General features: G+C 37.6%; 1 protein-coding gene across 2 annotated transcripts in view; it reads right to left on the bottom strand.

The window, feature by feature from the left end:
• EXOC6 (exocyst complex component 6) overlaps positions 1 to 14,474 on the bottom strand; it is a 185,393-nt gene that overhangs the window by 106,459 nt on the left and 64,460 nt on the right. For both annotated transcript variants that reach the window (XM_024192625.3, XM_026650928.2), the window contains exons 9-14: positions 8,944 to 9,027; positions 8,798 to 8,844; positions 8,276 to 8,396; positions 5,288 to 5,359; positions 4,476 to 4,573; positions 3,078 to 3,183 (exon numbers count right to left, since the gene is read on the bottom strand). In XM_024192625.3, the coding sequence (XP_024048393.1) occupies positions 3,078 to 3,183; positions 4,476 to 4,573; positions 5,288 to 5,359; positions 8,276 to 8,396; positions 8,798 to 8,844; positions 8,944 to 9,027 (528 nt within the window). The remainder of the gene's footprint in view (positions 1 to 3,077; positions 3,184 to 4,475; positions 4,574 to 5,287; positions 5,360 to 8,275; positions 8,397 to 8,797; positions 8,845 to 8,943; positions 9,028 to 14,474) is intronic.

Here is a 14,474-nt window from a genome sequence, read left to right as displayed (position 1 = left end):
CCAAACAACAGCCTTTTCTGTATGGAATTCATTATAATTGAATTCTCAATGACCATTGACTTCCGTTGGCTGAAGAATTTAACCCATCTGCAAGGACAATGATAATTCACAACTGGCATTACCACAAGACAGTTATCAGGTCTCTTCACACAAGAAAATGGAGGTAACAACAGATCAGTGTCACCATGTAATAGTTATGATGTAAAAAAAGTTGGATTACTTAACTTGACACTCTTCAAACCATACCTCTCAGACATCAAACCTACCAACATGTGGAACAAATGGCCACAATGTGGGACATCCGTACTGTGCTGTGCATCACACTATCACTGACCGATGATCATGTACTGTTTTAACTACAAAACCTGTTTCTCGCTGTGTGAGAACTGAACAGACCATTAAAAAAAAAAAAGTTCTATCATGCCATTAAACAGACCCCCCACATGGGTTATCAGCAGGGTTTAAATCTAGAACCTTCAGATCCTCTACCACTGGACAGACAGGAGTAGTTGTTTATCCTCTGTGAGGACCAACCACTACAGGAGGCCACACTACCCACTTTCCCAGTGGGTAACACAAGAAGTTGCTAGACAGCAGGAGAATAACAGTGATCAGAAATCATGGGTTGTATCCCTGAATGTGAGAGGGGAGTGTAACACAGTGATTAGAGATTGCATAAACAAAACATTACAGGTTTAGCACACTCAATCTAAAAGTCAATATAACTAGGTGCATAAGACTTGGGTTTGCCATATTACAGATCTGGTCCCTATTCCCAACTCTGCCTGAAATGGCCTTATGCAACCTCTGTTAACTTATTTGTAAAATGATGCAGGCTAATATTTGACTGCCTTGTAACCCTTAGGCAGCACGGGGCTCTCAAGTATATGGGAATATAAACAGCAGTCAACAAAGGCAATATCTTAACTCATGGCCTCCTGGCTCTTAACTCGGTGCATTTTCTCCTAGGGCACAGGGTATTCTGTGAAGAAGTTTCTCGCATATCTGCAGAACACTACCTGCCTTTGTGGTCAAGTAAAACAGACAGCCTGATTCCACCAAATTGCAGAATGTCCTGCAAAACCCAGTACCTTAGAGAGGGATGCTTCAAACAATGGTCACCAAAAAACTAAGATACTTTTTGTGCAAGGGCCATGAATGTACGCATTATGCTATATGAATATAAGCATATGTCAATTTAAGAACACACAAGAGCATTAGCTCTTTCTGGGGAAGAAGTAATGGATACACAAGAGATAAAACAATCTAGAGCATGTTATTTTTAATAATATCCTGCATTATGCAGTGCTTTAGATCTATAGCTCTCAAAGATCTTTACAAATGTGTAGGAATCATTATCCCCCATTGTACAGATGAATTAGCAGAGTCGTGCAGATGTGAAGTGACTTGCCCAATGCCTCAAAGCAGGTCAATAGCAGAATTGGGAACAGAAGCCGCAACTCCCAATTCCCACCTGTATTCTCAAGCATACTAGACTGCAGCTAAATACCAGACTGAAATCTGGTCCACAGAAAAATCTATAAACTGAGTGTTGTTCAGTTTAAAATGACAGTGCCTTTCTGAGTTATAAGTCAAACGGAAAACTAATGGCTCATAGAATGCATTCCCTTTTTAGTGAATGACAATCTACCCTCATTGACAAAGTACTCAATTTTGAATTCTCATGGCTCATTTATACGCATAGCGGATGGTCTAAGATTGTGTATCTGTATAAGTAATAGAACAGTTATAGTGGTTTAATACAATATAAAATTAAGGCACCCTATTGGCTAAGTCTGTCATGACAAATACTATTCATAAGACTGAATGTAAGACCTATGTGGTGTGCTATATATTGCTGATATTGTGTTTTATTTATTTGTTTCCAATTTTGGTATTGCTTTATTATTATACAGTTAAGAAAGCTGATTATTAATAAAAAATAACAATTTGAAAAGGTAAACGTAGTATGACAGTGAGTTAAAGTACTATCAAAGTCATGACCATCCTAACATTTTTAATAGATTGTTATAGTCCGGGGTCGGTAATGTTCAGCACGCGGCTCGCCAGGGTGTTTACCCTGGCGAGCCGCGTGCCGAACGTTGCCGACCCCTGTTATAGTCCATCATATATATTCATCTATAAATAAAGCTTAAGCTCATTAAGCATCATAAAACCCTCTTTAATCTTCTTCCACTTCACTGCAGTAACATACACATGGTATTCAGCTGTTACATTTGGAAAGATAAATGATAGCTGAATGGCAGATTCAAAATATCTGCAAGACTAAGAAGATACCTACAGTGGTGGACCCTACAAAAAACTGTTTTATGGTAAACAGTGGGAATAACTGTCTATTTGGGTCTCAGTTTTGTTTGGGGCTTCTAGGAACTAGTGAGATATAAATAATACCACAAACCTGGGTCTTCTACTTCCTGCCTGCTACTACCTACACAACACATTTGGCTTGCACAACATACTAGTCTCATCTTTTTTTTTTTTTAAGGGAGCAAATTTTCTTTAAGAACTTTGTAGCTGTACATAGAGAAATCCACAAGAACTCTCTACTAGAATGCTAAGGCCTCAAAGGAACACACACAGTTCATATAGAGAAGAACCTCAGGTATGTTTTGTCCCACATAACGAATGAGCTCAGCAGCACCCAAACAATTAATTTACAAAAAAATGTATTTTTAATAGACCTTGCAGTTGTTTGTTACATTTTGTAATGCTACAGTACATCATAGACTGTGGTTTATGAAACCTGATATGCTGTAGCAAAACTTAAAAGTTAACTGTCATTAAACAAAAATTGTATTAATTATTAAAAGTTGATTATTAATTTGTTTACAAAACTATAGGCTTCATTACTCACTAAAATTTCAGATTAAATGACTGCATCTTGAATTTTCATGTTTATTTATAACTAGATAATTACCCATGAAAAAGGTGATTTAGCCTCTTAATCTACCTTGTTATTCAAACTTTAATTACTTTTTAATTACAAAATTCATTACGCTCCTAACTCTGTTTAATTGGTTTAAAGTAAACTTTTGTAATATAAAACTTGTTCTTACCTTATCAAGTTCTGGATCTTGAAAAGGAAATTTGCTAATCACTATTTTGTACTCCTCTTCATTTGCTACAGGGATAGGGCTGTAATTATCTGCTTCAAAAATATCCCTGTTCAGAGTTAGCAAAATCAGTAGTCAGGAGATGTATTAATACTTAAAAACATCATCAATAAGTGAATACATAAATGAATACAAAGCTTTTCACTGACATCAGATTGGTTGTACAATTCCAAAAGTGGAGAACTGAATTCAATATTGATCCAGAATTCCAAACCGCATTTTGGGAGATTGAGTAATACTTACTGCAGCACTGGGATCGCATTTATCCATGCAATGACTTTTTCACAGTCTACATGACCCTAGAAGGTTTGTCCATACTGGAATATTACACCATTTTAGAACATATTTTAATTAACACAATGCAAAACACAATTTAGTATTTTCTAATTTCTCTTCAGATCATATAAAACAGTATAGACAGGGACTTCATATTAGCTGGACTACCCTATGGTTAACTATGAACAGCTAACTCAATAAATATGGCAGTCCTTGTCTACACTGAATGTTTAACATTGTGTTAGTTAACATGATCAACACAAATGTATTTTTTTCCACTGTAAATGCATCCAGGGCACATTGGGATCATTCTCTATCTGAAATAGGAACTTCAGATTAAAGCTCCAAAACCCCCTTAATACTGGGTTTACCATTTTCCCTCTCAAATTATTTTTAAGGCAGACATAGAAGCAGAGCAGCTGCATCAAAAGCACCCAGTTTCTGCCAAGAGAGATACAAAGGAATGCTCACTAACAACAAAACAATAACCTTTTCTGTACCTTTGTTCCCGTCCAAATTAAAGGCGTCACTTTTGTGATGCTCCTATAATAGCATAATATATAAGAACTCAAGGTTAGCCTCCCCATGTCATATTGCCTAGAATTATTGTACAATGACATCAGCCCAACTCAATCTATGAAAATCTGTAATATTTCATTTTCAATGTTGTTTTTAAACTAGAAAAAGGCGCAGCATTACTGAAACAGGAAAGAGATTATTAATTTTACCACCTTTCTCTAGCAAAATGATCCAACCTGATATTAATTTTTGTATAAAATGAATGCAAACTTTCATGCTGGAGGAAATTAAATTTTACAGTTTGCAAGTTCTATATCCATTCAGGTCAATTCATAATAGAAATGCCAAAAGACCTTTAGTCCTATTGGGTCAAACTATAGTATACTGTACTCAGTTAACTAAAATTTAGAAAATTAGTATTTAATTAAATAACTTTGTAATTTAACAGAAAAAAGCAGATTTGATTCAAAGACACAATTACTGAGTAGTTAAACCAACCCTAATTGACAAGTATTTTGAGATGTTTTTTCATTTTGTAATACTAACCTGAACAACCCAGCCCATTTTTTAAGCAGTGTTTCATTGTACTGATCTCTTATTTCAAATAAAAGATCAAACAGACGATTCACAGGAAACCCATAACCCTAAAGTACAAAAATAAAAAGGACACATAATTCAAGAACTACTATCATCACTTATCATACAGTGCTTCAATATGTTAAGAGGGGTTATTTTATCATACAATTTTGTACCACTATTGTACAAGTTACAGGACTCAACAGGTAAAGGTACTATTAAACATGATCTACTAATTTGTAAACCTGATACTCTGTTTATTTTAGAAATACTACAGTTTTCATGGCAAAATGTGACAAATGACTTTTAAATGTTTTTAACTTGGTATTTAATCAATGTGTTTTATCTGTTTTATCAATGAATCAAGAGCAGATCAGCAATAAAACATAACTGGTTTTCCAAGCAGCAAATTCAATGACTGAACTGAAATACTACTTGCTATAAATTAGAAATGAAATGTTTACAAAAATATAATATTTACATTTATTTTAATGCTATGTAATACCCTTTCGAACAAATTACAAAAACTGACAAAGATTTTTTTCAGTGCACAACTGGACACCTAGGAGGTCTGTGGTGGGCACAAATTAAGAAGGTTGTGTTAAGGGGGAGCCAGCAGAAGAAAGCTAGGTAAGATATTTTCATTATTTAAAACATCTTACCTAATTCTGTTCTTGGTACATGCATGCAATTCCACTGAAACCAATGGCAGTCGCACATGCATATCCAAAGGCAGAATTTGGCTCCACGTATTTTAATTCAATTATCAAAATAACACCAACCTGCAAAGTATCAGCAAACACAACAATGAGATTCTTCAGCTCTAAAACAAGATCAGGATCAGTGCAATATGACTGGAAATAAAAAATATTGATTTTGTAAAAGTTATTTAAATCAAACAGTAAATACATTTTCAACTTACAGTGGTACAGCAGGTTAAACTCACTAGCTTTATACCACTAGTAAAGTTCTTGTGTTGATAAAAGCAATTTAGACTTACATATCTTAATTTATGTATACAGTGTTCTTGTAGCCTTGCTGGCCCCAGGATATTAGAGAAACAAGGCGGGTGAGGTAATATCTTTTATTGCACCAACTTCTGCTAATGAGAGAGACAAGCTTCCAAGCTTACGCAGAGCTCTTCATAAGAATGGCCATACTGAGTCAGACCAAAGGTCCATCTAGCCCAGTATTCTGTCTTCTGACAGTGGCCAATGCCAGGTGCCCCAGAGGGAATGAACAGAACAGATATTCATCAAGTGGTCCATCCCCTGTCGCCCATTCCCAGTTTCTGGCAAACCTTGAAAGCTTGTCTCTTGCACTAACAGAAGTTGGTCCAATAAAAGATTTACCTCACCCACCTTTTCTTAACTTAGTCCAATTATATACAGTATTTGTTCATATCACAAAGCTATTACAAAGTTTGTCCTAACAGGAAGAGCTCAGACAAGACCAGCTGGAATATGAAAAGTGATGCACACCATCATAGGTGCCGACTTACTCAGATCCCGGGGGGTGCTTGACCCCTGCTCCGCCCAGGCCCCGCCCCCACTCCACCCCTTTCTTTAAGTTCCCACCCACATCCACCTCCTCCCCCTGCTTCACCCCCTCCCCCTCAGCGCCTCCTGCATGCTGTAGAACAGCTGATTGCGGCAGGCGGGAGGCAGAGGAGCTAATCAGCGAGGCCGCCAGTGAGCAGGAGGTGCAGGGGGGAGGAGGGGAGGGAGAGATGCTGACTCGCAGGTTGCCAGTGGGTGCTGAGCACCCACTATTTTTTTTCCATGGGTGTTCCAGCCCTGGAGCACCCACGGAGTCAGTGCCTATGCACACCATGAATGAGATGCATTGAAGCTCCATTCATTGAAGTCAATGGGACCTACGCACATGCAGAAGTGTTTTGCTAAATCAGGAACCTTAATAGTACTTTCAAACATTAAGCCTCAATCTAACCAATATTAACACAATGGCATTTTCAAGACTGATTTCTAAAGGGAAAAGTTCTAAGCAAAATGGTTACATATTATGTTAATATCTGCAAACTTGGGTGTATAAGATTAGGCAGCTACAGCAATATGATTTCATTTTCAGAGGTGTTAAGCATCTGCTGCTTTTACTGAAGTCAAAGGGGAGTTGTTGACGCACCTCTGAAAAATAAGGCTACATTTATCCTGCAATTATATTTCTATCTTTATGTCCCCAATTCTGAATATTTTGGTCTTAATCATCATCTTTTTTTTTTAATAAAAAAAATACAAATAATATTTATGGCCATGCAATGTAATGCAGGATGAGAATACAAGATTGAAATGCAGCCCACATGTCTGCCTTACAGTATTTTTTGTGTCTTTACTCTCCAAGTAATTATATAAATAAGCTAATGGTTTTGCTTCTTGCAAGTACTCTTCAAAGAAGAAGAGCACTAGTCACCACTTCACCTCAATACAGACTAGCATGATATAATTGATTGTGATTGGAGTTACGCATCCTGAGAACAAATAATGACATCAATTTCAATTATATCAGAAAACCTTTAATGAAGGGTCCAATTTCTATAAGAAACAAGATTTAAGTACATTTGAATGCTTTAAATTGTCACTTTTTTATAAATGGTTGTCAATCAATAGATTAAACATTCACCTGCCTTGCAAAATATGTGGTTTAGAAATCTCTAAACAATTTGAACTTGCTAGTAGTGCCTTCTAAAATGAGCTGGGGATTGGAAACAAAACTTAACTGGTATTCACCAGAAATGTTCCTGATGAAAATACAGTTGTTGCAATTTGAAAAACCAAATTGTTTTCAGCCTTTCCTAAAATATTTACAAAATATAAAATATTCTTCAAACCTAAAACAACCTGTAATAATAGGAAAATGGTAACAAAATCCAAACTCCATGATTTAAGCACATATTTTTGCATGAATTAATGACGATTAGTGATCACTGAAAAGGACAAGTCGAGACATGAAATAACAGCACTTTGTATATGTTACAAATCTTCTATTTTTCTTCCTGAACATGCCATCTATGACCCTTTTGGCAAGTTTTGAAGTAATTTACCAGGATAAAATGCAGTCAACCACAATCAATGACTGTATTCCCTTGTTTTTCAAGGGGGATCAGAAACAGCATGCTGATAGCCAGTTTTCTTGTGGGTGGATAATAGAGAGGTAACTTTCACTATTTGAGATACATTTTAAAAATACTGAAATATTCAGCTAAATATACTATTAAGTTAATAACACTTTAGCATTTTAAAGATTTTAGTAATGCCTCTACTGCAATGTAAACATACTACTACAGGGGCATTGAAGGGGTAGCTCTAAGGGTTTTGTTGGTAAAGTTTATTTTGGAAACAGGGTATTTGGAATGATAATTAGGAATTATTTCCTGGTGGTGCTTTCAGTGATGAACTATTCAATCTGATCTAATGAAGAGGTCAGTTGAAACTAATGAGGACAGATTGCAATAATAACAGCAGATTAACTCTGCATATTCTAAACTGCTGGACTAAGAGCACTTTTGGAAGACCCAGAGAGTTGTAAATCAGTGGAGGATTATGCAAATAGCCCATGGCTGTGGCTCACAGCCTGATACTGCTGGGAAAAACAAAAGCTTGGCAGGCTCTCTCCCAAATGTGAGCAATTTTTAATCACAAAAAACCCCACAATGATGTAGGTGTAATTTTTCACATTGACATTATCCTACTTTTAAACACACAGACACTCTTTAATGGATTTACACTGAATTACCACGAGGTCTTCTCACTTACCGAATGGGTTCTAAGAACAGCAATGATCTTTGACAGTGCCATGTTCCAGAGTTCATCAGTGTATGCTCTAGTTACCAATCCTTGGGTTACATGTAAAATGTGATCTTCCACTACAAAGAAACTAAAACAAAAATTTACAAGAATTAAGTTAAATAACCAACAGTTATTTTCAAATATTTATTACAGTATGGAGCAAATCCTACCCTTTTGCACAGGAGCATGGGAAGGCCGTGTCCACAGAACAACTGGGACTTCAATGGACTTTGCATCGGGCCCTTGGTGCTGTTCTGGACAGGATGTGGGAAGCACACCCACTGCCAGTTGGAGCCCAGCTCAATGGAGAGTCTATATCTGTCACTACACTGGAAGGATGTGTGTGCCAGACAGATGAATCCTCCACTCTAGAGAAGCAGCAGCCATTATCCATGCGGCAATTGGATACAGATGGCATGGGTCTTACACAGAAGAGAGGATTGTGGGGGGTAAGAATAAGGGCAACAGATTTCCATTTAGAAAACTTACCCTACAATTTGACTGAAATATCTTCTGTAGCCTTCTACTGTTTCATGCTTTAAGTAAAAAACAAAAATGTTGAGGAATAAAAATACCACAAAATATTTAAGTAAAATTCCAAGTCAGTGCAACTTAATAAAAAATGTATTTGTTACCATGCTTGACTGCGGCTGCAGAACTAATCTTGCTTGTTTCCTTCTTTGCTTTCTGTAGTAGTTTTCAAATGTCTCTCCATCACCCTAGAACAAGACAAACAAAATGTGGTTAAAAGAGGAATGTTCTTCATATGATGAAAAAGTACTTCTGAAATTAAGGGCAGAGTTCTCCACTGTAAGTCACAACCATATATTTTGCATTTGTTCCATATATGGAACTCCCAATGACATCAGTGGAAGTTCTGCATACTTGAAATGAGTGCAAAGCATATGAAAGAGATCCACAATGTACACTGGAGAGGAGAATTGTGCCCTTCAGCCCATATTTTTACTTATGTCATGCTGCTATGATACCAAATACAAATCTTTTAAAATGACTAAGGTAACAATATCAAACTAATTATCAAAATTTAAAAAATCTTAACTCCTATTCTGTAACTTAAATACAGCTGCATTAACTACAATACTGCTTTTTTAAAGTTATACAGGAAACTTAGTTTATGTTGACTTTTGTGACGTGTAAAGTTTAGTTATATGTTAAATGTTATAGAAATTCATAATATAGCCTGACTCGAATGCATTAATATTCCTTGAGCAAAATGTAAAACAAAATTTAATATTTGCTTACCCTTTCTTGGTACTTAGTAAATATAATGACTAAAGATTTGGATTTTGGTCATACAACAGTCCTCAAAATTTAATACATAGGCAATATTCTCTATGCCTATTGATTATATTGTTAAGACCTCAAGCAACATCCTGGTATTCTCATTAAGATGATTCATTCAGTGGAAACCATCTGTCCATTTGAAACCATTACAACACTGACTCATCTACCTATTGAATGCAACATAATCTGTATGCAAGTAGAATTAAGCAGCTTAGCATTTTAAGTTTCATTTTTACTCCACGAGGTTATTGCTAGGTCAGAGCTATTTAGAATTCCATTACTTGGGATTCCAAAAAGCTTCAAATCAAAACCTAAGAGATCCCGCATATTCTTAAATCAGTTCTATTTCAGTAAGAAATAATCTAAGTAAAGCTCTAAATTAATATTTTCAAGTGTACAAAGAATATTGTTTTCTTTCCCCAAAATGCAGATAACCTACCACAGAAGGAAGCAAAGCCTGAAATTAAAATAAAGGGGGGTGGGGTGGGAGACTTTGCTTTTAAAAAAGCAAGTTCTTCATGTTGTGTGATCCATATTAACTAAATCACTTTTTATTACTGTAATATTTTATTCAGGACATTATCACTTACATTTATTATCATAATGTAAATCATTACTTTTACAGCCAAATAGTATGATGTAATTCTTAAATGCATAATAAAGTAATTGGCAGAAATGTAGAATTCTACTTCTAATATCATATTTGTGCATGAGTTTAGTGGAAGTCTACTGTGAAAAAGAATAGTTGCTCTTTCCAAATGCACAAAATAAAATTTGATATGTAAAATACTTGATGGGTGTTGAATCACCACCATATACCATGCAATAGACAGGATTACTTGGAGGCAGCTAAGATCATAGCTTTTAATAGAAACCACTTTAATAGATCCTCTGACCCTTATCAATAGACTAAAGCAGTAGCCTTGGTGGCGTGACATGTATTCACAGGAGTAGCAAAGGAGAGTCAAAACAGAAAATGCCCAATATAATGGATGCAGCTGTTCATCTTTGAAAAGTTCCTAAATTCACATACATAAAATAACGAATCAGTTTATGTTGGATGATAAATGATTGGAAATTTGCTCACATATGAAATCCTGTTTTGGATTTTTTTTCCATTTTATGCTGCCATATAATTTTTATTTGCCTCAAAATGTAGTGTTGTATACCACAGAACCTGGGGTCGGGGAGTTGGGGGGAGCGGGAGCTTACTACAGAATTTAAATACAGCATTCCACAGAACACATTGAGCCCTGGTTACACTCTACTCTACAGTGCTTAAACACACTCTGCATCTAGGCTAGCCTACTAAAAAATGTGAACCAAAAAAAGGCAGGAAAAGACTAAAGCAGAGATTGAACTTTGCTAATACATAGTTACAAGCTACAAGTTTAAATTGCCAAATTATGGTGGCGTTCTCCCTCACATTTAAACACAGAAACTGCCATACTACGTCAGACCAGTGATTTATCTAATTTGGTATTTTGTCTCTAACAGTAGCTAGGACCAGACACTTCAGAGGAAGGCGCAAGATCCTCATAATGGGCAATTATGAAAAAACTCATAATGAACATTATGAAATAACCTGCCTCAAGTGGGAAGTTTCCTCCCAACCTTAGGAGTTGTTAACTAGCTTTATACCCTGAAGCAAGAGAGTTTAACATCTCTCCAATTTTTTAACCACATCCAATCTAATGTTTTATCCAATATTATTGGATAATATAAATGGCTAATCTTTTTTGTAAATCGTATTAAGCTTTCAGTTATATCTAGTGGCCACTAGTTTTCAAAGAAAAAAGAACAGGAGTACTGTGGCACCTTAGGCTACGTCTTCACTACCCGCCGATCCGGCGGGTAGCAATCGGTCTATCGGGGATCGACTTACCGCGTCTAGTGAAGACGCGGTAAAATCGATCCCTGATCGCTCTGCCGTCGACTCCGGAAATCCACCTCGGCAAGAGGCGGCAGCGGAGTCGGCGGCAGCGGTCGACTTTCCCGCATCCTCACCGCCAGGTAAGCCGACCTCAAATACGCAACTTCAGCTACGGTATTCACGTAGCTGAAGTTGCGTATCTTAGGTCGGACCCCGGCTGTAGTGTAGACCCAGCCTTAGAGACTAACAAATTTATTTGGGCATTAGCTTTCGTGGGCTAAAACCCACTTCATCGAATGCATGCAGTGGAAAATACAGTAGGAACATATATATATACACAGAGAACATGAAAAAATGGGTGTTGCCATACCATAAAATCAGTTATAATTTGTTACCTATTTATGATAATTTCAGTTTAAATTATACTTTATTAATTTTAATCTGCTGCCTTCCAATTTTATTGGTTGCTCCCTTCTAGTATTATGAGACAGGTAAATAAAAGTAGCCAACTCCTCTCTAAACTAAACAGTCTCAGTCTTTTTAATTTCTCTTCAGATTTTTCAACCCATCTTTTGGCCTCTTCTATTTCTGACATCTCGCCATTGAGACAGGGTGGTCACTGATATAATAAAATCTGACAGTGCCACCATCAAAATAAAGTGTGCGGGCATACTTTATGAAGTGCATAGGATGAAGTGCAGTGTCCCACAGGACCTGCCACATCACAGCAGACATCAGATTTAGGGATTCATGCCTGTAATTATAAGCTTTAAACATTCTTATTTCAAAATACAAAGCCCTGTATTAGCCATTGACTCTCATATGAAAAGAATCTTCCTCAGGATTACGGAGCCTGAAGTTGGCTGAGCCAGGGAAAGAGATACGGTATCGTGCCCACACTGCAAGAGGGGGATGGGAAGAGCTGTGGACTAGATTCAATAAATCAGGCTGCTTTGCCCCACCCACTGAGCAGCCACCCCTCGATCCCTGTCCCCCTCTCTCCTTACATTGTATCCACAAGGCTTATTGCAATCCGCACCAACTGCCCAGAAGTGTCAGCTGATGCAGAATGCAACAGGGGCGGCTCCAGGCACCAGCGCTCCAAGCGCGTGCCTGGGGCGGCAAGCCCCGGGGGGCAGCCTGCTGGTCACCGTGAGGGTGGCAGTCAGGCTGCCTTCGGCGGCATGCCTGCGGGAGGTCCGCTGGTCCTGTGGTTTCGGCAGCAATTCGGCGGCGGGTATGCTGAAGGCGCGGGACCGGCGGACATCCTGCAGGCATGCCGCCAAAGGCCGCCTGACTGCCATGCTTGGGGCGGCAAAATACATAGAGCCTCCCCTGGAATGCAACTACCTGTATCCCAAGAGTACATCTACACTGCAGCAGTCAGTGTGATTTGCAGCTTGTGCAGATGTCCCACCCTAGCTATACTCCAGCTAGCTCATTTAAAATAGAAGCACAGGTGCCATGGTGTGGAATTCAGTGAGTGTGCACCTGGGGGGTCAGGTAGGCTGATGCAGCCAGAACTGAAGCCTGCATTGCGGCATCCTCACTTAGATTTTTAGTGAGCTAGCTTGGGTACGGCTAGTGCTGCAGCTGCAGTGTAGGCATACCCTAAGTGAGGTGGGCTGTTATGAGCATGGAGCCATTCTCTAATCTCTCTACTGGCTCCCTATTGGCTTCCTCACAATTCAAAGTGCTGGTACAATAGAACCTCAAAGTTACGAACACCAGAGTTATGAACTGACCTGTCAACCACACACCTCATTTGGAACCGGAAGTACACAATCAGACAGCAGCAGAGACCAAAAAAAAAATAAAAAAGCAAATACAGTAAAGTACTGCATTAAATGTAAACTACTAAAAAAATAAAGGGAAAGCAGTATTTTTCTTCTCATAGTAAAGTTTTAAAGCTGTATGAAGTCAATGTTCAGTTGTAAACTTTTGAAAGAACAACCATAATGTTTTGTTCACAGTTACGAATATTTCAGAATTACGAACAACCTCCTTTCCTGAGGCATTTGTAACTCTGAGGTTCTACTGTAATACTCTTTAATGTTTAGTTCTCCTATGAAAAGTGACTACGTAAAAATAGCAATTAACTACAGATTTTCTCCTTTGGTGTAGTCACTTAACTTCGCTGACTTCAGTGACAAAACAAGCTTTTACTGTTACTTATTTGTGTTAACACTGCAGAGCCAACACAGCTAACAGAAGGAGTTGGATTCTATTCCTTCTTTTGTATCACTGGATTTTTTTTTATTAAGTTCCAATCAACTACATTTCGGCAAAGCCACTAATGGCAAGGAGAAGGGGAAAGCTGCACAGGCAGGTATCTTTGGGGTGCATAACCTGAAAACAATGAGATTTCACAGGTGTAAATGAAGGTTTAATTAGTCCTGCAAAATCTTTGTTACTGGCAACTTGTGAGAAGGAAAGAATCCATCTTGACTGTCAGAGCCCAGGCTGAGTTTACAGGATTAGGAGTTTGAAAGAAAATCTTTTTAAAAATTACATTACACATAAACTGAGTACAAAAGCTATTCAGACATAGTGAACATGGAAAGTAACAATCACTCTTTTTAGCCCTGGTTACCCTGTGTACTGCCCAACATTTTTTACTTTCCCACAACAGCGGGGATGTGTTGTGAGGCCTTTGCTGTTGATTCCTAGTGTAAAACGCTTATGAGTTTGGTAGCAAGCATCTCTGAGTCGTTGGCATTTGCTTGGTGGTCCACCAGAACCTGAGTTTTGTGAGTTTTAGGACAAATGTTTATTTTATGTTTTACTCTATTATTTTTTAAACAGTTAGGTATTAAGGAACATTGGGAACAGTTAAAGGACTGGCACTTTAAGTATTACTATCTGTTGAGGCATACATAATTTGTGTGATTTTAAAAATGTTTATGTACTGTAATTACCTAACTGCTACTCTGTTAGGCACTATAAAAATAAATCATACAAGAATGTCCTGTGAGTACCAGTGTCAGA

This window comes from Terrapene carolina, unplaced genomic scaffold (genome assembly GCF_002925995.2).
Source record: "Terrapene carolina triunguis isolate 2854851 unplaced genomic scaffold, T_m_triunguis-2.0 Scaffold95, whole genome shotgun sequence".
In the NCBI taxonomy this organism is placed as follows: domain Eukaryota; kingdom Metazoa; phylum Chordata; order Testudines; family Emydidae; genus Terrapene; species Terrapene triunguis.
Note: the sequence above shows the minus strand (reverse complement) of the source record. Positions and strands in the feature narration are given on the sequence as shown.